At 56.1% G+C, this 23380-nt stretch overlaps 2 protein-coding genes across 3 annotated transcripts in view; one reads left to right on the forward strand and one right to left on the reverse strand.

The window, feature by feature from the left end:
* The first annotated feature begins 3811 nt into the window (after positions 1-3811).
* On the forward strand, positions 3812-13415 carry ANO7 (anoctamin 7). The gene is made up of 23 exons (XM_063339860.1): positions 3812-3919; positions 4003-4069; positions 4553-4710; positions 4998-5105; positions 5463-5599; positions 5726-5783; positions 6084-6194; positions 6284-6449; positions 6834-6924; positions 7117-7213; positions 7492-7635; positions 7723-7860; positions 8152-8250; positions 8338-8440; positions 10110-10221; positions 10590-10644; positions 10786-10883; positions 11023-11174; positions 11416-11621; positions 12031-12173; positions 12646-12736; positions 12834-12953; positions 13095-13415. The coding sequence occupies exons 1-23, from the start codon at positions 3812-3814 to the stop codon at positions 13188-13190; spliced, it is 2658 nt and encodes an 885-aa protein (XP_063195930.1). The 3' UTR covers positions 13191-13415.
* Positions 13416-14089: 674 nt separating this feature from the next.
* The window catches only part of HDLBP (high density lipoprotein binding protein), a 40285-nt gene continuing 30994 nt past the window's right edge, over positions 14090-23380 (reverse strand). For both annotated transcript variants that reach the window (XM_063337640.1, XM_063337641.1), the window contains exons 20-28: positions 22713-22851; positions 22121-22266; positions 21408-21512; positions 20558-20692; positions 19826-19969; positions 19451-19636; positions 17853-17969; positions 17267-17395; positions 14090-16544 (exon numbers count right to left, since the gene is read on the reverse strand). In XM_063337640.1, the coding sequence (XP_063193710.1) occupies positions 16458-16544; positions 17267-17395; positions 17853-17969; positions 19451-19636; positions 19826-19969; positions 20558-20692; positions 21408-21512; positions 22121-22266; positions 22713-22851 (1188 nt within the window). In that variant the 3' untranslated portion in view covers positions 14090-16457. The remainder of the gene's footprint in view (positions 16545-17266; positions 17396-17852; positions 17970-19450; positions 19637-19825; positions 19970-20557; positions 20693-21407; positions 21513-22120; positions 22267-22712; positions 22852-23380) is intronic.

Here is a 23380-nt window from a genome sequence, read left to right on the forward strand (position 1 = left end):
CGCGGGGGAGGTTTCCGTGCGTCCCAGACTATAGGACCTATAGGATCTTTCCGTTCAGTGGACCTGTGAGGCATCTGGGAGACATTTCCAACATGGTCCATGGCACTCGCAGAAGAACGCAGCAATGAAATGTGTATTTTAAATATGCAAGCTGTTCAAGGGATATGTAGGTTTGCAATTTCTTCGGGAAAAGAAAATAAATGCAAATTTTGGCTGCTTTTAAGGAAGCGGATCCGTTTGCTCTTTTAGGAATTGGACCAGAGCTGGTAGCGATGCAGTGTTGCTGTTAGCAGGAGATGTGCTGGTCACTGCGCATTAGCCTCAAAGGTTTCCCGGGACCACCGCCCCTCGGAGCCGCGTTCCATCCTGCTGCCCTGCCAAACGATAGAGACCCAGAACAAGAAAACACGGCAGGGGTGTTTGAAAATTTGCTCTTGGTGCTACTTTTACTCATTCTGATTTGAGGCGGATTTGAATCTTTGACAGCCTGAGGTGAATCCCTTCTTCAGCAGGAGACCAGTAGTTTTAAGCAGGACAGTGTGGCCCTGGGGAGGCTTTTGCGTGTTCCTTTGGCTCATCCCGCGTGGCTCTGCCACGGAGCGTCATGCCACGGAAGCCGCTGGAGGTGGTGGGGTGACGTGAGGCTTGGCTGGAGGGAGCTGGACCCCACCGTGCCACCCAGCTGGAGTCATTCACTTCGTCCCGCCGCGGGTGCGCGTGTTTGGTGGGATGAGTTGCTTTCAGACCCCCCATGGCTGCGTGAGCTCGCCCTGGGCACTGTCAAAGCAGCGTCTCAGCCACCCGGTGTCCGTTGTTGCTGCGCACCCACGCTGTCCCCTGGGCTGCTGGCGGGCAGCACCTGGGGAGGCAAAACGCAGCTGGGTTTTTCCTCTTCCCTCCCAAAGTTGCAAAAACCAGCAGAAACTTTTCTCTTGTGGGTGTGAGGTGAGCACGGTCCTTAAAGTTTCCCTGGCACCCCAAAACCCTCGTGCCTCGGCCAGGCACCAGGCCCTCCAGGGTGCAGGGCTGGGGGGGGGGACCTGCTGCCTCTCCGTGGCACACGTGGCCCCAAACTCCACCGAACCCTGTTTGCTCAGCGCCACTTGGGTCCCCACCTCCAGCTCAAACAAAGGCAGGGCCTGCTCCAGGCTGCTCCGAGGAAGGTGCTTGCAAACCCGTCTTCCCCTGCTCTTCCTCCTCCCAGCCCTCTCCTTCTTATGCAGGGAGCCTGGCGTTTCCCAAGACAAGAAGCAGCTGCTGCCTGCTGGGTTAGAGCAACGGGGTGGCGCTTCTCGCTCCTTCCCGGCTGAGGAGAAGCAGGTGAGGAGAGGCGCTAGGGCAGGAGGACCCCTTTGCCCTGTGCCGACCCGGCGCCGCGGGAGGAAGAAGCCGGGTAGGGACCCGGACAGCAGGTATGGGAGAAAAGCTGCAGGTTTGGGGTCTCGCTGGGAGCTGCTGGAGCGAGGTGGGATGCAGCAGCCCTCCGGGCCTTCATACAGCTTCCTGGGCAGTGGCTGGCCTTGCCGCTGCTTCCCCACCACGCTCTCCCTCCTCAGCTCCAAAGGCAGGGCTCGGAGGTGCCTGTTCGTGGGGATCGGCTGAGGTTTTGATCACCGTCCGCTGGGAACGATGACCGGACACTGCGCCTACAGGAGCTCTGCTGCCCAGGTGCTCCGGAGAGCTGGGCGTGGAGTTGCTTGCTCAGCAGGGATGTGTTGCCCGTGTTCTCCAGATATCAAAAGGACTTTGAGGTGCGACGGGGGCTTTTTAAGGGATAGATCATTCCAGAGCTTTTCGGGATCCAGGTGTGCATCCTGCCCCTGGCGCGCATCGCCCCAGCCCTCCCAGCCAGTCTGACTGGAGCGTCGAAAGGTCACGGGACCCAAACCAAGCAAAATTCAGCGCTGACTAGCAGCCCCTTTTGACTTGGTTGGAGTTGAAAAGGGTTTAAATGAAGCTGGAATTTGGCCCAAGGAGTGGAAGTTTAGATGGGGTTGGCCAAAGGTGCCCGGCGAGCTGAGATGCTGGAAGGGAACTGGGGGGAGGTTGCCCTTATTCTCGAGCACATTCCTGGATTTCCAGGCCCCCAGCACATCCTCCCAGCATGACTGACTTCACGTTCACTGCCATCCCAGGTGTGTCATCATCAAGCGACCCGCTGGTTGCCTCGTGCGGTTCACCAGGTGCCTGGTGGGTTGGCACAGTGTGGTCACAGGGCCACCTTCCCAGGAGGGGCTTGGCCTTTTCAAGGAGCCCACGCTGGGGGACGTTTTGGGTGACACAACATTCACAAGCCTGGGCTCTTCATGTCACCTTTAAATCTCTTCACGGTCTGAGCACACTTTATCTCCACACTGACCAGTCCGTACCATAGGAGCGTGAGTCCCAGCCTGTTCCCATGAATTCCTTACTTTGAGGAGTGGGTTTCTAATGCTTCTGGGTGAAGTTAGCAGATGTCTTCCTCCTGCTCCGTTGATGCCCGGAGGAAGCTCTCGCGTCAGAAGAGCTCTGCTGGTGCAGATTGTCAATGGCTTCTGCAAAGGGGTGTTTTGCCCACCTTGCTTTTGGCCACGGGCACGTGGTGATTTGGGAAACTGAGGCGGGCTGGTGTTTCCTCTTTTACCCCACCGGTCTTGAAAGTAACAAGGAAGAGCCACATCGTTTCTGAGGGGCGACCTGATGTCATTAGAAAGACCAATTCCTTTTCCTCGCTGTTTAGCAACAAACTCGGAGCCACAGCGTAAAAGGGCATGTCGTGTGATGATGGTAGTGAACTGGGCCAGCCCCCTGCTAAAGATCTGGAGAAATGGGAATGCTTTTACCCCACTACATTACTGATGGAGCTGGTTTCCCTGGCTGATGTGTAGTCCTCGCTTTTAGCAGTGCTGCTGGTGGCTTTCATCTGGTGTCTTTGGAGTGCAACCACCAAGTCAGCTAAAACACAAACATCTGGCCTGAGGAGGACAAAACTGAATCGGAAGCTCTTGCCCCAATCAGTAATGGTCTTCACAATAACAAAATACATTACTGAAGGACATGTGGAATTTCCTGGGCTCCTTTTCTTAGGTGAAGGATGCACTGAAAAAGAATACCCTTTTCCTTTGCTATATGTGCAATGTCCTCCCTGCCTGGCTGCTGTTCATGCTGCTGCGACACCCCCCTGGTCCCTCTACCTCTGCAGAAGTCATCTTTCTTGGGTTGTTATTCAACTCCTGTGTGTCTCAGCTGTTGTGTGAGGGTTCCCGTCTCCTACGTTGGCTGCTTGAAGTGTTTCCAGTTCCAAAACTGAGAGCTGGGGAGCTCAGTTTGCCGCTTCTTTCAGATGTGGAGTGCTTGGGCTGGACTGGAGAGGGCATTCCTGGCTTCTCCATCACTGGCTCACATGTGCTGGTGGGACATGCCTTCGAGCTGGGTCACCCTGTGGGGAGGGTGGTGGAAAGTCCTTCCCCACAGTGACAGAGCCAACCACTGAGAAAAGACGCGCGGGGAGATGGAGGAGAGGGGCACTTGGAGAGGGTCTAGGTGGTGATGTGGAGGGACGACGCTGCACAAGACCACTGACCACTTGTGTCTCCTTGTTTTCCACCTGGAAGCATTCCTGATGGTAGGCAGAGCAGGGTCTCAGGTCTCACTATACGTGGGCTGGAGCTGAGAGGCAGCAGAGAAGGGAGCGAGGCCATGTTGCCATCACCAGGGCTTTGGAACTGCTGGGAGGAGTGGTGGGGCTGTGGGGTGACCATGTGCCATGGGCAGGCGCCAATTGCCTGTGTCTGCTTCTCAGCACCAGGAGGAAGGGGCATGAAGGTTTGCCATGCAGCGGAGGAGGACCACGGACGATCACCACTTCAGCCTGGTGGGGCAGGACAGCAGAGGTGCTCGCTACGGCAGCCTGAGCGAGACGGCCATTGAAATCCCCCAGGTAGGTGGCTGCAGTCTGTTCCCCTCGCCGTGGAGCTGCCTGGGGAATCGCTGCCCTCATTGCCCCATACGCCTTACTTTCAGCCCAGCGACTCAGCCCTGGACCAGAAGAGCGCAGACAACGTCTTCAGCGACGGCTGTACAAGAATAGGTGAGGGAGAAAGGCTGGTCTTTGAGGTTGGTTCCTTTCCATCTTGACAAGACGACTGGGGCTGGCTGGAGGAGAACGGGGAAAGCCCCCGGGCTGGAGCTGGCAGCAGCAGGTCCTGCTGACTATGGCTGGTCTGTACAGCACGTCTAGAGGGCGTCAGACCTCCTGCAAGCCCTGGCAGGCACTTCCCTGCTGGGGTGCTCGAGACTTTCCCTTCTGCAAGACAGCCACGGTCCTCAACTCACGTTAATAGGGTCTTCTAGCTTCCTGCCTGCTGTGCTAGAGACACCCAGGTGAGGTGGCTGGCAGCCCCTCCCAGACCAAGCATGTCCTTCCCTCCAACTCCTCGTTTGAGTCGCAACGCCCAGCCCCATGAGAGCAGCAAGTCCTGCAGGAGACGGACGCGCGGGACAGGGATGGCTCTAGCATCTGCTGCCCTTCCCAGACATGGAGTGGGACACGAGCTCCCTGTCCTTGCTGCAGACTTTGTCCTGGTGTGGGAAACCGTCCCTCAGGAGCTGAGCGGGCAGCAGGACAGCCGCGAGAATGGGGACATGCAGGAGAGATCTGACACCATCCACAGAACCTGGCGGAAGAAGTTTCTGGACGAGCTTCATACTGCTGGGATCCACATGGAAAAGGTACCCGGAGACCTGATCTCAAATTTCTACCCCCGGTGATAACGGCAGCTTGGCTCTGTGAATCGGGAGGAGGGATGCCACGCCGTGGGGACCCTAGCCTGGGAGGGGAGCCCAGGCTTGTGGGCAGTCGAGCTGGAACACGGGGCGGGATGTATTTGAGCGTTTCTCCACTGGATCAGCTCTGCTGGGATGATCCACACCAGCGTGGAGTCACTCCAGTGCCTCCTGCAGGGATCTGTACTGGTGCCAGCAGCCTCATCTCCGCTGGGGTCCCCTTCTCCCAACAGCACATGACCCGCATGGAGAAGAAGGTGGTGCATTACCTGCTCCTGAGTGCTCCCTGGAGCGTGCTCTGCTACTATGCCGAGGAGCTCCAGCTCCGCGTGCCACTGCAGGTAGGGGCTGTGGTGCCTGAGCTCACTGGGGACGGGAGACGGTGCTCCCAGTGCTACCGGATACCCCGCTCTGGGTGACAGGCTGGGCAGCTGCTTGCTCTGGGTCTTTGTTGGGGTTTGCAGCCTTCTTGCTTTCCAGTGGACTCAGCAGTTGCCAGTCACCTGTCTTGTCCCGTGCGCAGTTATGGGATCCCACCTTGTTCCCCTTCTGAACTTCTCCTCCAGCGCCCCATCCCCGCTTTTGCTGGTCCTTGAAGAGCAGATTCCCACATTTGGTGTGGCCCAGGCGCTACTCCTCCCCAGCTGCTGTCTTGCTCCTGGCTCCCTCCTCCTGAGAAGTTTCTGCTGCCCATGCAGGCGCTACCCAGACAGACCTCCAACTGGTCAGCCAGCGTGCTGCGGCAGCTGGGCATCCCCAACCTGATGGCCCAGGAGGTTCCCAACCTGCCGCTGGACTACTATACCTGCCCCTTCAAGGCCAACAAGCTGCGCTGGTGAGCATCCCGGGAGGGACTATGTTGGGAGGTGGTCCCCAGCTGGTGGGCACCATGGGGAGGGGGTGCTGCACACCTCTGCTGAGCACCAGGCTCTGCTGAGCTGCTACTCCCACACCCTTCCAGGTTCCTGGGGAGCGATGAGCAAGACACCTTCTTCTCCACCACCCAGCGGCACCAAATTGTGAGCACCGGGGCCACCAGGGCTCTCTACCTAGGTCCCGGGTGGGCTGCGGGGTCTGAGGGAGAAGTGTTGTGAGCAAGTGTGTTGTCACAGTCTCAAACATCCCAGACTGGGTCGCTGTGTGCTAATAACTCCAGAGGGGATTAAAAGGCTTGGGTGGAAATCCCCCTCCTGCCACTCAGCATCTGGGAATCCGGCTTAGAGCCGGTAGCTGAAAAGCTGACTGATGGTGGGGACCCCTCTCCCCATCACGGGCAAAGGCTGTGCCCCCTCTCACCTCTCCTGGCGTTGCCCCGGCAGCTCTACAAGATCCTGGCAACAACACAGTACGGCCACTCCAGGGACCGGGAGGTGGGGGTGGACCGGCTGCTGAGCGAGAACGTCTTCACCGCCGCCTTCCCGCTGCATGAGGCAAGACCCCGCCGTCCCCCGGTGACCCACCCTACTGCCAGCCCTGCGCCCCAGCCAGCCCCTCGCCCACCCCCTGCCTCTCCCCTCAGGGTCCCTACAAGGTCCGGCCGGAGGAACTGGCTGCTGGCAGCCTCAGCCCACGCCAAGTCCTCTTCCAGTACTGGGCCAGCTGGTGGAAGTGGAGCAAGTACCAACCGCTGGATCACATCCGCAAGTACTTTGGGGAGAAGGTTGCTTTCTACTTCGCCTGGCTGGGTGAGTCCTGCCTGCTCCAGAGCAGCTCCCGGCTCTCCCAGGGAACCGCTCCCTGGGCTTCCTGGTGCTGGGCAAGGGGCCGCTGGCAGCGGGCGGCAGCTCCCGGCCGCCCCAGGATGCAGATGCAGCTCTGTCCCGGGATGCTCTCCAGTTCCAGGTGGCCCCAGAAGCCATGCCCCACGTATCCTAAAAGGACTAGCTATAGCCTGACGGGTACTTTGCAGCCCTGGGTCCGTGCTCAAGTCATCCAAACCCTGTGTGGTTTTAGGCTGGTGCTGTGCTGGGCTTGGGCAGGTGTCGTCCTCAGGAGTTGGAGCTGCTCTTGGCTCAGTGGCCGCGGTGGAGGCCTGCAGGACTCACGCTCCCTATCCCCACTGTCTCCAGGCTTCTACACGGGATGGCTCTTGCCTGCTGCGGTGGTGGGGATGGTGGTGTTCATCACAGGCATTTTCATGATGTCCAATGATGTACCTTCGTAAGTGTCCCAACCTCCTGCGGCGGTGGGGAGGAGGGTGGCGGGTGCCTGCACCCCAGTGTGCTGGCGCTGGCCGGCCGGCAGGGCTCGACCGCAGCACTCGGTACAAAACTGTCAGTGAACAGTCCAACGGGGAGCAGTGGGAAAGGCCGAGCCCTGATGGGCTGCTGGCTGCTCCTTCCTTGCCCGTAGGCAGGAGGTCTGCGGTAGTGAAGAGAAGTACTGGATGTGTCCCCTCTGCAAGACCTGTCCCTACTGGCAGCTCTCTAAAATCTGCAGCACGTTCATGGTGAGGTCCTGGAGGGCAGCTCGGGGCTGGGATGGAGATCTCCATCCCAACATTAGTCCACGTCGTCCCAGTCCGCCTCTCCGACTCAGCCCCTGCTGCCCCAGTGCTTCCTCTCCCACCCCTTCCTCCCTGGCGAAGGCTCCCAGGTGGCCCCTTCCACCTTCCCTCCCTGACTGCCCCATGCTCAGGGACATCGAGGACCTGGCACTCGCCACAGCAGCGGTGCAGAGGGCAGCCCCTGCCATCCTGTCTGTCCCTCAGCCCCACTCTGCCCACAGACAGGGCGGCTCTTTGACCACGGTGGGACCATCTTCTTCAGCATCTTCATGTCCCTGTGGGCAGTGCTGTTCCTGGAGTTCTGGAAGCGGACCAATGCATCCCTGGCTCACCACTGGGACTGCTCCGAGTTCGAGGACATCGAGGTGGGATCTGGCCCACTGTAACGCTTCCCAAAACCACTCAGACCAAAGCTACTGGGCATCCCTGACTCCTTTACCCCTCTTTCCCAGGAGCAGCCTCGGCCCCAGTTCACGGCCGTGGCGCCCATGACGATAATAAACCCTATAACGGGGGCAGAGGAGCCATATTTCCCCAAGCGCAGACGCATCCACCGGATTTTGGCTGGTTCGATGGTCATTATAATGATGGTAAGATCACAGGGGCTGGAGCAGCATCTGACCACTGTGTCCTGGGGCAGCGGGACATGGTGGGATGGGATCCGTTTGGGGTAAGAGAGCGTGGGTTAAACTGGGGATGAACATGGGTGTTCCTCGCCCATGGTGGAACCCAAGGCTCTCCACTGGCTCAGCCCACACCCCTCTGCATCCCAGCTCAGCTGCCTGCCCTGGAACTCTCCCGGGACTCGTAGTGCCCTGGGTTAACGGTGGAGTTTTCCTCCCCAACACAAGCTGCTCATACCCCACATGCTGTGTTTGCAGATTGCCATGGTGGTGATGTTCCTGGTGTCCGTTATCCTCTACCGGGCAGTAGTCGCCATCCTCCTCTCCAGCTCTGGGTACTTCTGGTTTGTGGCTTCGGTAAGAGGTGGCAAGAGCCACTCCCAGACCTGCTTCACTTGCTGGGCTTGCTTGCCACTCTCTGTGCTGTGTTGTTTCTCCCTGTAGGCATCCCGCATCGCCAGCATCACTGGCTCGGTGGTGAACCTCATCTTCATCCTCATCCTCTCCAAGATCTATATTTCCCTGGCTCATTTCCTCACCAAATGGGGTAAGCTGGCAAGGGTCTTGCAAGCTGGATGGTGATGGGAGGGAGCGGTCAGTAAGGGCAGAGCACCAAACCCAGGGAAAGCTGGACAACACTCAGGAGGACAATGACTTTATGGAGGAGAGCTGGAAAAATAAGACCTTTGGTGAAAAGGTCGACGCCTGCAAGGCCTTTGGCACGATCTCACACAACATCCTTCTCTCTAAGTTGGAGAGATAGGGATTTGATGGGTGGTCTGTTCAGTGTATAGGAAACTGGCTGGATGGTCACATCCAGAGGGTGGTGGTCAATGGCTCGATGTCCAGATGGAGAGGGGTGACAAGTGGTGTCCCTCAGGGATCCGTACCACAACCCAGTGCTGTTCAACATCTTCATCAATGATACAGACAGTGGGATCAAGTGCACCCTCAGTAAGTTTGCCGACGACCCTAAGCTAAGTGGTGCTATTGATGTGCCACAGGGACCTGGAGGAGCTAGAGAGGTGTGCCCGAGCAAACCTTATGAAGTTCAACAAGGCCAAGTGCAAGGTCCTACACTTGGGTTGGGAAAATCCTCGTTATCAATCCAGGCTGGGGGATGACGTGATAGAGAGCAGCCCTGCCGAAAAGGACTTGGGGGTACTGGTGGATGAAAAGCTGGACGTGAGCCAGCAATGTGTGCTTGCAGCCCAGAAGGCCAATCGCATCCTGGGCTGTCTAAAAAGCACGGCCAGCAGATCCAGAGAGGTGATTTTCCCCCTCTACTCTGCTCTGGTGAGACCCCACCTGGAGTACTGTGTCCAGCTCTGGAGCCCTCAGCACAAGAAGGGCATGGACCTGTTGCAGTGGGTCCAGAGGAGGGCCACAAAGATGATCAAAGGGCTGGATCAAAGGGCTCCTCCCTCTGCTATGAGGACAGGCTGAGAGAGTTGGGGTTGTTCAGCCTGGAGAAGAGAAGGCTCCAGGGAGACCTTATAGCAGCCTTCCAGTACCTAAAGGGGGCCTACAAGAAAGCTGGGGAGGGGCTGTTTGCAAGGGCATGTAGCGACAGGACGAGGGGCAATGGTTTAAACTAGAGCAGGGCAGGTTTAGATGAGACATTAGGAAGAAGTTCTTTACACTGAGGGTGGTGAGACACTGGCCCAGGTTGCCCAGAGGGGTGGTGGAGGCCCCATCCCTGGAGACATTCAAGGCCAGGCTTGATGAGGCTCTGAGCAACCTGATCTAGTTGGAGATGTCCCTGCTCACTGCAGGGGGGTTGGACTAGATGACCTTTAAAGGTCCCTTCCAACCCAACACATTCTATGAGTCTATGATTCTATGAAAAGTGTTTTGGCAGCAGAGAGAAAACAAAACATTTGTAAGGTTTAACTTCTGGGGTTTTTCAATTGAAACATCCAAGCTGACTTTTGAGGTGTGGAAGAGAAAAGCATGTGGGATATTTTTGTTGCATTTAATGAGACACAAAGCCTGTTTTTACGGAGTGGAGAAAGATTATTTTTTGGTGCAAAGCAGACGGGTGTCTCCAGCCTGCGTATGCGTGGCAGGCGTCTTCATGGGTACAGCAGCAGGTTTGGGGACCCCGAGCTGCAGGGCTTTGGTTAGAGTTGAGCGATGTGGGGTGACTTCCACGATGATGTGGAAGAGCATCCCGGAGCAGTGTAGAGCCACATCCCTCTGCTTCCCCCCGGCAGAGATGCACCGCACCCAGACCAAGTACGAGGACGCCTTCACCTTCAAAGTGTTCATCTTCCAGTTTGTCACCTTCTACTCCTCTCCCGTTTACATCGCCTTCTTCAAGGGGAAGTAAGGCCTTTGCGGGCAGCAGGGGTCTTGCCCATCGCCTGCAGCCTCTGGGCTTTGCTGCTGGGGAGTGCTGCTGCCATCATGGGCAAGGAGCACCGCGGCAGGAGGGACTGTCCCACCAGAAAGCAGGAGCCCTCACAGGGCCACGGGGTGCCTGGGCATGAGGGCAGTCCCAGCCTGCTGTGGGCTAACTGGTGCAACCGGTCCCAGTCTGGGACTGGGGGACCCTCTCCATCGGAGGCACCCACCACCAGCCCTTTTGTTCCCCTTGGTGAGGGAGAAGAGGGCTCGGGGCAGACCAGAAAAAGCCCTTCCTTCCCTGGGGCCCCTCCAGACACATCCCTGGGCTCACGGCTCTGCTCCCGCAGGTTCGTCGGCTACCCTGGGAACTACCGGAGCTTTCTGGGGGTCCGCAATGAGGAGGTGAGTGCCGGGCAGGAGACAGACGGTGCCTGCCAACCCAGCTGGGGCAGGTGCGTGCTGCAGGGACGCCTTCCCGTACTCAGGGTCCTCCCATCCCTGCGTGCCGGACCCGGCGGGCTGAGGGCCCCTCTCTCCCCGCAGTGCAGCCCGGGCGGGTGCTTCATTGAGCTGGCGCAGGAGCTGCTGGTCATCATGGTGGGGAAGCAGATCATCAACAACGTGCAGGAGGTGGCCATCCCGTGAGTACACTGTGGCTCGCCAGGGCCATTGTGCGTCCCTGAGCCTGCGCAGGGTGGGGGTTTCGGGGGTCCGCCGAGGGGGGTGTTGAGCGGTGCTGGCTGGCCGCAGCAGGGGACACAGCCCCTCTCGTCTCCCCAGGAAGCTGAAGTGCTGGTGGCACAAGCACAAGCTCCTCTCCAGCAAGAAGCCAGGCAAGGAGGGGGAGTCAGTCCTGGTGGAGCAGGCGCCCTGGGTGATGGACCACCAGCTTCTGGTGTTCGAGGGGCTGTTTGACGAGTACCTGGAGATGGGTATGGACCAGCCTTGGGGTGGGGAGGACTGAAGTGCTAGGAGAAAGCTGGTGGGGAGAGGCAGGAACTGCAGGAGCTCCCTGGAGGAAGGGACCAGCCATGGCAGCTTTTGCCCCAAGCGGCCCGTGGGTGCTGGCGGGAGAAGGGCTGCCCCACTCCCCACGGGATAGGGCTGGGAGATGCTGCAGCTGCCACTGCTGTCTCTCAGCCTGGCCCTCCCCATGCCTCCTCTTCCTGTCAGTCCTGCAGTTCGGCTTCATCACCATCTTTGTGGCGGCCTGTCCCCTGGCACCCCTCTTCGCCCTGCTCAACAACTGGGTGGAGATCCGCCTGGATGCCCACAAGTTCATCTGTGACTACCGGAGGCCGGTGGCTGAGCGAGCACAGGGCATCGGCATCTGGTTCTCCATCCTGGAGGCCATCACTCACCTGGCTGTCATCAGTAACGTACGCCGGGCAGGGAGGCAGGCGCAAGGGGGCTGCAAGCAGTGCCCGGGAATTGGGAGGAAAAACTTGTTTGGCTGCTGCTGGACGCTGAGTGATGAGGGGAGCTGCAGTGCCTGGGGTGGGTCCAGCTTTGCAGAAGGTGCAGCTTCAGCCATGGGTGGTGGGAAGCCATCACTCTCCAGGGCGTGCAGCCCTGCTTGGGTTTAACTGAGGGGCGTGAGCAGGACACAACGCAATGAGCAGCAAAACCGCCAAGACTGAGCAGCGTTCGTCTCCGGTTTGCCAGGCTGAGGGCAAGGGGAGGCGGAAAGCCACATCAGGAGCACAGGGCATGAAGGAGGTCCTGCTGGGGGGGGCTGGGGCATCTCCCAGCTGCAGGACCTGCTGCAGCACATCTCCCTGCTCCCAGGCCTTCCTCATCGCCTTCACTTCCGATTTCCTGCCCCGCATGTACTACGGGTATGCCCATGACAGCAGCCTACGTGGCTATGTGAACTTCACCTTGGCATATGCACCGTGGGACTTTGTCCTGCAGAGCAACACCACGTGCAGGTGGGAGCCCCCCCCCACCCCGCCTCATCTGGCTCCTCTTCTCGTTTGCTTCAGATTGCACTTGCTTTTATCTGCCGCTGCCACAGCGAACGTTTTGTTTAGCACGGCAGCCTTTAGCCAGGTCCAGGTTGTTCACCCACTTTCCCGAGGTCCCTGGGGCCCTCGCACACCCCAGGACTAAGCGTGTGCGCAATGTGGGGGGCAACGCAGGGGTGGGGGGGTTGCTTGCCCGGCCTGGCCCGGGGCTGGAGCAAAAGCTTCCCAGCGGCGGAGGGAGGTGCTTTTGCAAAGGAGAAAGTCCCCTGGGGCTGGGCTACAAGGAGCCGCCCGGGGCCTTGGCTGAGGCTGGCTAAGGGCTGGTTCTGCTGCGCTCCAGCAGCTGGGAGATCAGAGAGCGCCTGCAGCAACGCCCAACGGTGACACCCCCTGTGAAGGGGACAGAGGCGGTAACAGCTGCACTTGGCTCCCACAGATACAGAGCATTTAGGGACCGGGACGGCAACTTGACCTTGACTTACTGGCAGCTGCTGGCCATACGCTTGGGCTTCATCATTGCGTTTGAGGTACCAGGCGCTGAGCCCTGCAGAGCGGCCTAGGGCATGGGGCTGGGGGTGAGGACCTGCCACTTCAGTCAACCTGCGCCTCCCTGCTCTCTTCCAGCACGTGGTTTTCTTTACCGGACGCGCGATTGCATGGCTGGTACCTGACATTCCTGAGTCCGTCGAGGTCAAGGTGAAGCGTGAACGGTACCTGGCCAAGGAGGCGCTGGCTGAGAACAAGGTGCGCTGCAGCAGCTCCTCCTTTAAAGTCTTTTCTGCTTTAAACTTGCACAGAGGCTCAGGCTAAGCAAGCAGGCAGCCCCGTAAGGAGTCGCGCAGCTGCTGCCAGTGCTAACACCAGCTCCCTTTTTCTGTGGTTCAGGTCCTTTTGGAGAGACGGGAGACAAGAAGCAAGGCCAGCGTGACGGATCCAGCTGCAGGCAGGGACTGGGAAACCGAGCAGTTGGCCAGCAGCTGAGCGCCACAGCATGCCCTAAGGCTCGTGGCATGGGGCTGGCACTGAAGGGCTGCCGACCGGCTCCTTCTCGGGCCAGCCTGGAGCCACAGGCATGCCTCCCCTGCCCCGCTGGCACACAGGCATTTGGGGACGGCTATCGCTAAAGGTGGGGAGGGACACAGCTGGCTCTGGGTGTTTGTCCAAGCTTGTTGGCATTACCGCAAGGTAACTCTATGGCTGCATAAACCTGGCACGGAGCAAATTAAAGGAGGCTGGCCAGGCTGTCTCTGCCCACAGCAACTGCACAGCTGGTCAGGGCAACCGCAGCTCCGCTTGCCACTCGGGGCTAACAAAGGCAGGGCTAGGGCCTCCTGCACTGGCTCTTGCCTCTCCTGCCTCCACCTGTGCTGGATATAACCATGGCTGGAGGGTTTGGTCCTGGCAGCACCAGCAGGTACAGTGGGAATGGGAGAGCTGCTGATGGGAAGGGGAGAGCTACGGAGACACCGGGTGGAGCTGAGGCGTGCCATGACCCTCCGACACAGCAGCCTCTAAGCCAAGCTTGATCTATCACAGAGCAGCAGCTTGGCCCCGGCTGGTGGGTGCTGTGCAGGAGTGCCAGTCACAGAAGGCAGCTGAAATGCTTTGGTTACGGAGGAGGTGACTAGAGGGACCGCAGCTCGTGCGTCCCTTTCCTCCCCTACGCTGGCAGCGTCCCCAGCACCACCTCCCTCTGCTGCTGCCGAGTGCCGCTCTTGCCTCCTCCCTCAGCACAAGTCCTGCTTCAGAAAGGGCATGGCTGCAGCAGCAGAGGCTCCTGCACGCAAGCTGGAACTCCTCAAACCAGGTACACCCAAGCTAAGCGAGGGGCTGCCTTGGATCTCAACCCACCAGTAGAAATAATATCCGTGACACTCCAAGCTGTTTCAGGTTTTATTTTAGAATTTATAAAATTCCAGTGTCATCCATACTCATGAGCCTTTTTACATGTTTGCATATAGTCTCCAAATTCCAAAGTTAAGGCCAAGGGATCATTGCTATGGAAACATACAATATGGAAGACGTCAAAGAGAGGAAATGGACACATGCCACAGTCTGCTGCGGAAGGAGGGTGGTGGGGGGACAGTACTAGGTACAATCACTTCATGACCTTCTTTAGAGTGGAGGGTCGGGCTATGGGGCACGAGCCCAGACGGTGGTGCCCCAAATGTAACTCAAGCCTAGCTGTGCAACTGGTGAGGGCACGGGAGTGGGGGGGCATAAAGAGGAAGAGGGGGCGATAGGCTTGGTGACGTAGGACAGACCTAAGCTACAGGGGTAATAACCATTTTCTGACAGACGCAGATGGGAGGGTGTCACCCTAGTTCTGTCTGACCCACCCTGTCTCCCAGGCTGGAGGCAAGGCCACCCTGTCCTTTGGGGACAGCCAGGTGTCCTACAACAGGCCATGGTCAGCTTCAGTCATTTCTCAACCTTAAGGAGAGCACTGTGAGGTTTTGGTTCAACTTTTGTATAGCAGCCTCTTCCAAGAAGAGCTGGCCCGGGAAGGAGAAGCGTTGGCATGTCAGGCCTGCCGGACAGAGGGAAAGGCAAGAACGCTGGGCTCAGCTTGCCAGAATTTTGGGCCTTTGCTCCGTAAGCAGCACTAGAGAAGAGAGGCTCGTGACTCCTGCTTGTCCAAGAGCTGAAGCAGCTGGGATAGAGGAATGGCTCAGACTACAACCTCCGCAGGACTGAGCAGGGGAAGGAGGGAACACAGAAGCCTCATGCTCCCTGCCTCCCTCCACAAAGACGTGGTTTTCCTCTTACTGCCTGGAGGAGCTTGGACGCAGCCCCCCTTTGAGCAAGCCGTGGCAGGGCCTAGGTGCAAGTGGCCTGGAGTACAGAGCATGGATCACCCTCTACCGCCCATACGATGGAGGCCTCAGGGAGGGCTCAACGCATCACACAGTCAGCCCCCCAGTGCCATCAGAGCCGAAGCCTGGCTCGCAACCTCTGCAGCCAAGGGCTGCGGCAAGGCTGTGCCTATGGCCTTGGGGCAGGCCTACGGTTCTCTCTGATTCACAGCATCCCTCATCGTCACCACGCTCAGCTTCCCTCCAGAGGAGCTCCCAGTCACTCGGAGACAAAAGGCTCCTCTTGCTTTTTCTCCATGCTTCTGCTCTGGGTGTCAGGGCAAAAGCTGGAACAGCTGCTTACCCACTTACACCGAGAGGCCACCATCGTACTGACTTTTGAGGTAGAAAGAAGGCAATAGTAATAGGTGTCCCTACTGCTCATGCCTAGATGCTGCAGCGCTAGCAGAGGACAACAGCTTCTCAAGGCTGTGCTTCCCACCAGCTTCTCCTGGGCCATGCCACCGCAGCAACCTTGGCCGACCCGAATCTGTCCCATCCGGTAATATTGTCATGTGCTGGCTTGCCTGCCTGCTCACAATGTTGGCTGTCGGGAAGGGTGAATGAGGCAACGTGGGGAACTAGAAGCGGGGTCTGTCATCACGCGCTGGAAGACTCGTCAAGCGTGCAGGCTGGGGCTGTGCTTGGAGTGGCGCAGAGGAGCGCTCGCTACGCGCTGCACTCAGAGGTGTTTACCTGACCAGGTAGCCATACGTTGTTCTAAGTCCCTGCCATCTCTGCTGCCTCTACAGCCTATTGAAGGTTTTGTTCCTTTAAAAAGCAAGTTTCTGACCTTTTAGATTATTTTAAGCTCTCCCCACAGTCAGCTATCAGCATTAAATGAATTTTTGGCAGTTAAAAGGAAAAAAGTTGATTGCACTCTACAAAGGTAAGGTAAGACCTGGGATAAACACAAAGGAAAGAGGGCAAACGTTTTGGCTTTAGAAAGTCAAGGAAATTTATTTCCTGAGGTCATGAGACAGGAAGTAGATTCCTAGCCACAGTAAAGGAGGTCTCCTAATGAAGGCGAGAATGCCTAGTAAGACATGCTCAAGAGAGCAGATTGCTCTGCTAGCGCTTGGGAAGCTGCAAATCTTAGCCACTTTGAGTCAATTATGAAGTTCCTAACAAAAACACACACATTTAGTGTTTGAATCTGAGTAGAAGACTTGTTCCAAAGGAGGAAAGAATATCCATCAAGAGATGAGGGTGGGTCCTAGCCACGGTGATAGCTGAGGGGAGCAGGATGGGGTCTAGCACTCCAGACACCATTAGGAGACCTCTTGGGGCAATTGACTTGTGCTCCAGCCGCTGGGTCAGATTTCAGACAGGAAGTACTTGTGGCAGGTTAGTGTCAGGTCAGCGGACTGGAGGAGTTTCTGCTTCCAGGTCATTATCGTTTGGGTCCCCAGGGAAGAGTCTTGGGGGCCACTTGAGCCCCAAAGCTGGGGAAGTCTTCAGAACTGCTCATATCAGGGGCCTAGAGCAAACAAAAAGGGAACAAGTTAAGCTCCTGCCCTGCTGTGAACCTGCAGGGTGTGCCCCGAGCCAAGCAGCATTTCTGATGTCCCATGAGCAGAGACAAGGGGCAAGGGCCAAGAAGGATCATTACGTCCTTAGGACTGCCCAGGGTGGACAGTCAAGCCATCTAGAGATGACATGTAGGAGGGTGCCGACAGGAGCAAATGGCAGGTGGATCAAGGGCTCCGAGGGTCCAGCCTCAGTAATTTGGTCACTGGAGTGGAGCCAGGCCCGTCCTGCAGCAACACTGGGTCAACTGAAGACAGAGCTGAAGATCTGTCCCAGCTCACCACTCCCAGCCAGAACACAGCTGCAAACATCGAGGTGGTTCTGTGCTGCAGCAGGAGTCAGAAGTCCTAGGGCCCCGTCCCTAATCCTAAAACCAACATGACCTGGCAGGACATTTTCTCATAAGAGTCCCCCATTCCCCAACAGCTCCACAGTGGGGTCGTCAGTGTGGGCAAGATGTCTGAAAGAAAGAGACACCAGTGCTTTGGAAGCTGGAGAGGCAGAGCCCAGGCCTGCTCTCAGCTAGCACAGGCCACAGGGAGAAGGAGGGCCCGTCACTGCTTTCTCTGCCACCAAGGGAAGGAGAGTGCTCCGTTTCCCCAGCCAAGGTAGGAGGGCCAGACCTCAGAGTAAGTCCTGTGTCCCCAGGCCCATAGTAGAACCAGCACTCACCTTTTCGTTGTTGACAGTGGCCCAGGGGGCATCTCTCACCACAAAGCCCTTGGATGGGGCCTTGGACTCTTCATGTGAAGAGGGCTTCATATACACCTGCATTGCCTCATTGTCCACCACATCTGCAAGCTGCAGTGACATGGCGCAGTTAGGAGGGATCCTGATGATTCCTCAAGGCATAACACACCTCCCCCACACCATCTCACCATGCTGCAACCCGTGCAAGGTCACCAGCCTGTTCTACAATGACCGAACGCAGTGTTTCTGCGCTAGCTGGAGAGCCACCAACTCCTAATTGATGCAAGCTGCAGCAAGGCAAGCACATGCACATCCTGGTGGTGTCCCAGCATGCTCGTTCACTGTCCTCTCCTGGACAGTGGGGCCAGTCCTTGCACTGCTTCGCAGAGCACAGCCCTGGGGCTCTGCGTCCAGTTGGTCTGAGGGACAGTTGCAGATGAGGGCTGACTCCCACCTGCACAGGGCTTGAGTTCTCCGATGCAGTGGTAGAAAATACTGCATGGAGATACTTCAGACATCCAGCTCTGTGGCAGAGAAAATCCCCTGCACAGATTAGCCAAACACTTACATATTCTTCCTCCAAGTTCAGGATGTGATCGATAGCTTCTTCCACGTTCTCAGGGAGTCCTGTCACAGTCACACAGTTGGGGTCAGGAGCTCCACTCTGGGGAAAGCGAATGTCCACCTACAACACAAGGAACAGGACAGGACTTACATCTGCATATGTGAATAGCCACAGACTCCACATGACCCTCATCATTGACAGAAGAGAAAAGCCCTAATCTGCTCACTGCCGCAAGTCTGTTTAAGACATCCATACTTCAGATGCTGGAGGGGGTGCACTGGAATATACCTGTCCCTGAAGCCTGTCCGGTTCTCCCGTGAAGGAAGGCAGAACAGAGTCTGCAGTAACAACCCATCTTCCAGCAGCCCCTGCTGTTCTCCCTGCCCAGAGGCCCACTGCTTTCTGTGCAGCACTTGCAGCAGAGGCAGAAGGCTGCATTTCCAGACAACGCCCTCACACTGCTGCAAGCATTTTCACCATCAAGCCATTAGCATGACGCACATTAAGCTTTCTGTCTCCTCCACAGGTAAGAGTAATCCTGGCTGCCAGTCACTTTATGGAGCTGGCTTAGTGTACCCCATACACAGCCACTGAGGTCTCTCACAGCTTGCCTCCCAGAGGGGTGCAGGGAAGCCATGCAAGACAGGACCAAAAACTAAAGGCTGCTCATTTGGGAATTCATTTCAACAACTTGCTTCAACAGCTTGTTTCAACAACTGAGCCCAGCCAAGATGCAAGTTCTCCAAAGCCTCATTACTCTGGATTCATGTTCACTACTGCCCCTGTAGTAAAGCACGCTGCTATTGACACATGCTGTCAGGGACAAAGGCAAAGCCTTTCCCAGAGTCAGCTGACTTTGCCAAATCTGGAGACCTGAGAGTGTGCCAAGATTCCCAAAGTCAAGCAAATCAACGGTGGCCTAGAGAGACAAAGGAAGCCAGAGGATTTCCTTGAGTTAAGCTCAAGCTGAGGGGGTCTGGGCACAGTCTCCTCTCACAGGCCCCCAGCAACAGACGTGGCTGTCCATTTCCAGTCATCAGAGTAGCTGACATAACCACCTCCTCCCTTTGAAGACCATCTGGGACCCTGTCTGCAAGAAACCCACTAAACAGGCTGCACCCAGGGGACAGAGCTCAGTGCTATTTGCAGGGCTAACCCAGAGCACCAAGGAAGCACTTCCAGGTTCCCCTTCTGGCTGTGTTCCAGCAGGACAGGAAGAACTCAGCCTCCTCCCTGCCTGGCTCCCAGAAGGATGACTCACGGCTGAGGTCGTGTGGGGATGCTTCAACTGGTGTCTGGGTGTTGTGTTCAGATAGCCCAGCTGCCCAGGGCATACCGGAATGCTCTGGCCCAGGGATTCTGCTCACATGCTTGTGGTGAGAGCTGGAGGTGAGCAGGACAGCACTGGCTTTTTTTTTGCGTCTGTTCCAGCTGAAGGTGCTCAACAGGCACAAGACACGAGGACCACAAGATGTCAGCCTCAGGCTCCTGAATTCAGCCTCTAGGCACCAAGCTGCTACCAAGCTCTTAGCACAGGAGCAAGTGGTACCACTGGCCACCCAGGCCTAGCCCAACCTGTGCTGCATTGCCCCTCTGCTCACCTTGAACTCATCCATGATTTTGCGGATGGCTTTACCACGTGCACCAATGATGCGTGCGTGAACACGATGGTCCAGAGTCACATCCTCAGAGACCATCTGCTCCAGCTCACCAACTATCTTCATGATGGCATCCCGGGCAGCCTCGGCATTCTTCTCATAGCCAGTGATGGTGATCTGGTCCTGGGCCTGGGGCACAGGGAAATGTGTGAGACCAGGCTCATAAGCAGCTGGGCAAGCCTTCTCCCTGCTAATCCCTTGTACCCTCCACCTTATCCGAAGGCAGCACAGGGAGTTCAGTGCCCTAGAGAAGATGCTGTGCTTCCTATGCTCAGAGACAACCAGCAGCCCTCCTTGCACCCCCCTCTGACCTCTTACCTGGCTTTCATCATCCTTGTCTGGGAACTGGATGTTGACCTCATGCTCTGTGCGTATCTGGGTGATCACTGCTCCCTTCCGCCCAATGATTTTAGGGTGATACTTGGGATCCACAGTGACTGTCAGCTTGAAGCTGCGCAAGGCCTGGAACAGGAGAATCACAGTGAGGTACAACAGCAGGGAACACACCATGGCCAGTCCAGTGATGTCCATTTAAGTCCCAGTGTTTCCTTCTGGCCTCTGAGATGTGCGGAACAGATTCTGCAGGGTCATGCTTGTGTGTACGTTGCTACAGAAGAGCACCCAAGACATCCATCTGCTGGGGCCCTGTGCTTTTGCCAAGTTCAGCAGGAAACTACAAGTAGCAAACAACCATCCAACTCATCCCTCACCTATTCATTCAAAGCTGTGATAAGGATTCAATGAGAATAGGTACAGAGCGACTCATAGCACAGTGAGGTTCCCATCCTGCAGTGTCTCAAAGGTACATGAAGGTGTGACAGAGCCCTGGACAGTCCAAAGTTACCAAAAGTAGAATCCCAAAACTCCCCTGTCAGTTCATGTTAAACGAGTTACATTTGGGTAACCCATTTATGAGCACTCCCCACCTGTAGAGCACCTAAGGGTGCTCTTAAAAGGTGAGGGGTTCCAGGAGCCTGAACAACTTTTGAAAGGAACACCCAAAGGCCGAAGCTTCATTTGGCTGGAAGGAAGGACCGGCACAGGCCTTACCCGATCCTCTTGTTCAGCTTGCAGCTCCTTCACTCTTTCCAGCAGCCCAGCCTTGGCACGGTCCAGGTTGGTAGCCAGCCCAGTGATGGTGATAATATCTGACTGCAGTTCAGGAGCAGGGACCTGGATGTTCACCTGAGTAACAAGTATCAATTATTGTTTTGTATCACTGCTCGGTTTCTATCACTTGTGATTCCTATCACTGCATGTTGGCATCTCTCTGATCTCCCCTGCTGCCAAGACCAGCTCCCACCCAGACAGCCTAAACCACAAAACCACAGACTGGTTATGGCTGGAAGGGACCTCTGGAGGTCATCTGTCCAGCCCAGCCTGGGACTGTGTCTAGATGTTTTTTGAATAGAACCCTGGTTCTTCAGCCGTTATCAGATTGCTTTGCTGTGGGGCTTCAGCCGCCAGCAGTCCCTGTACCAGCCTGGAGAGGCTAGGCAACAAATACATGTTCAACAGCACTGTTTGCAGCCAACCTGCATCAGCCCCAAGAGTCCCTGTAGGCTTCTGGGGAATTCTCCCAAATGGGCAGGCACAGCAGAGCTGTTTCCCATGGCCTAGGAGGAAAACAACTCACACTGGTGAGGAATCCCTCTAGGCACCAAACAAGTCACGCAACACTCACAGCATCAACAATGATCATACAGCTTCAGCACGAAACCTACCGAGCCCCAAAGCCAGGGACTAAATCACACAGGTCTCATTTTCTTATTACAGAGGTTGTATCCGTGGTCAAGTCATGACAGCTCTCAGTATGTCGCAACTGATTGCCAGCACCACAAACGTGGTTACTTACAGATTCGCCAGGACAGAGGACATGGAAAGAAGGGCAACAACTTACTTCAAACTCATCCATCATTTTGCGGATCCCACTTCCTTTCTGGCCAATGATGTAACGGTGAAGATCAAACGGAACTTCCACCTCAATGGTGACAGGAACCAGAGCCTGCAGGGGAGGGAGCACTATTTACCAGCTGAAAGACTTCTGCTGTCTTTCTGCTTGCCATATACTTGCCCAAAAGAACATGTGGCTGAACTGAGGTACCATTGCCTTGTAGTCAGGATACAAACACTACAGGAAGAGAGAACAGCTGCGAACACGAAGATGACCTGCTGGGTGTTAAAGCATTCTTTCCAAACAAGCAATCTTAAACCCTGCCTCTGGCTGTTTTCGTATCCTTGGCCTCCATCTAGCAGAGACCTGGAAAACATCACTAAAGGAGCATGGCAAGGTCTGCTAATGCTAGAAAGATTCAGCCTCAATCAGACTCCTTCTCTTTCCAGCTGTGCTCCATAAAACAAGCATGCCATGCTTTTATGGCTGCCTACAAGCTCTAGCAATTGCGAGGTCAGGCACTATGAAGCTGCCAGGCTAAATCACAGAGCAGAGGATTTCCTGTGTACAGACTGCCTGTACAGTTAGTATCAGTGACCACCACCTGGATAGCAACCTTGACTGAGTAGTTTTTATTACCACCACTAAAGCCTGAGGTGAGCTGCTTGCATCAAGGCATCACTACATTACAGGGCTAAGGGGCTTAGAAAGCCATATACCTGCAGTGCTTCCTTTGCTGCCTCACACTTCTCCCTGCGGCCAGAGATGATGATGATATCACACTTCTTTGGAGAGCTGGGATCTGCATCCTTCCCTTCCCCACCTTCCTCGCCATTCTCCTGCACAGCCGTCTCTGCAACAGGGGCTGGAAACATGGAAAGTCTTGTGTTAAACACACAGAGTCGCCTCCTTGTTCATTATCTCCCCCTCTAGATCCTCAGGCTCAGCCTGGGCTTTGCCACAAGAGATCAGACGCTATAGACTGCTATGGAGGAGGTCACTCCTAGCAGGGGCAGCTTGCCATGGCTTAGCCTGGAATGAACAGAAAGAACATCAACCGAGACAGTTTGCTCCACACCTCTCTGCACAGCATTGATATTGCCTTTGCCTGCACAGAAAGGACCTGCAGTTGCACTACAGAAGCAGAGACTGCACTGGTATGTTAGCAGAGGCAACAAGTAAGGCCAACAGTTTCTTCCCCAACAGGGAAGTTCACCAGCACAGGAGAACATCTCCACCGATGCAGTGGAGGCTACACTACACTCATTTGATCACGCCAACTACCACGCGAACATGCATCCATGGGTATACCTGGGTTCTCCTCCCTGTCAGGGAATTTGATCTGGACACCATAGTCCCGGGTGATCTGTTGGATCCGGGATCCTTTGGGGCCCATAATGGAGCGGTGGAACTTTTGTGGGATGGTGCATTCGATTGTCACTTGAGCTTCCTGTGAGAAAGTAGAGTTGCTCTATTGCAATGCAGCCTCTTTCACACCAGAAAACAGGATGCTCGTGCATGATGAAATCCATAATGGACATAGAGAGGAGTTGGAAAAGATAACAGCTGCTGACAGAGGAAGAACTGAAAGTTTCCTAGAATATTCCTCTCTCAGAGAGGTTAGCAGAGGATTTCTTAATGAAGGCTGCCTCTAACCCATGAAGTTAAAGGCTTTCAAGAACAAAGCTCAAGCTTTGGTCTTGAACTCATATTACCCTGAAATGAGGGAAGCATTAGAAGAAAGGAAAAAGACAAAGAAGGAAGGGACAATAACAGGTTTGACAGTTGGCTCCTTCCAAAAGCCAATACTAACAGTACAGGAAACCGCAGAGAGCAGCTGCTACTGCCCAAAGCAAAGCACGGAAAGGCACAAGAAGGCTCCAATCTTTTAACGTCTAGAAGTACATCAAGGAAGGGTCCCTTATTTCCACTACTACAAAACAAGAAGATGGTCAGAGGATGCAATTCCTTCCTATAGC

This window comes from Chroicocephalus ridibundus, chromosome 6, assembly GCF_963924245.1.
Source record: "Chroicocephalus ridibundus chromosome 6, bChrRid1.1, whole genome shotgun sequence".
In the NCBI taxonomy this organism is placed as follows: domain Eukaryota; kingdom Metazoa; phylum Chordata; class Aves; order Charadriiformes; family Laridae; genus Chroicocephalus; species Chroicocephalus ridibundus.

Coding starts and splice junctions, on each gene's coding strand:
- ANO7 (XM_063339860.1), top strand. CDS start 3,812: ATGCAGCGGAGGAGGACCACGGACGATCACCACTTCAGCCTGGTGGGG. Junction 4,711..4,997: donor CTGGGATCCACATGGAAAAG/GTACCCGGAGAC, acceptor TTCTCCCAACAG/CACATGACCCGCATGGAGAA. Junction 12,737..12,833: donor GCTTCATCATTGCGTTTGAG/GTACCAGGCGCT, acceptor GCTCTCTTCCAG/CACGTGGTTTTCTTTACCGG.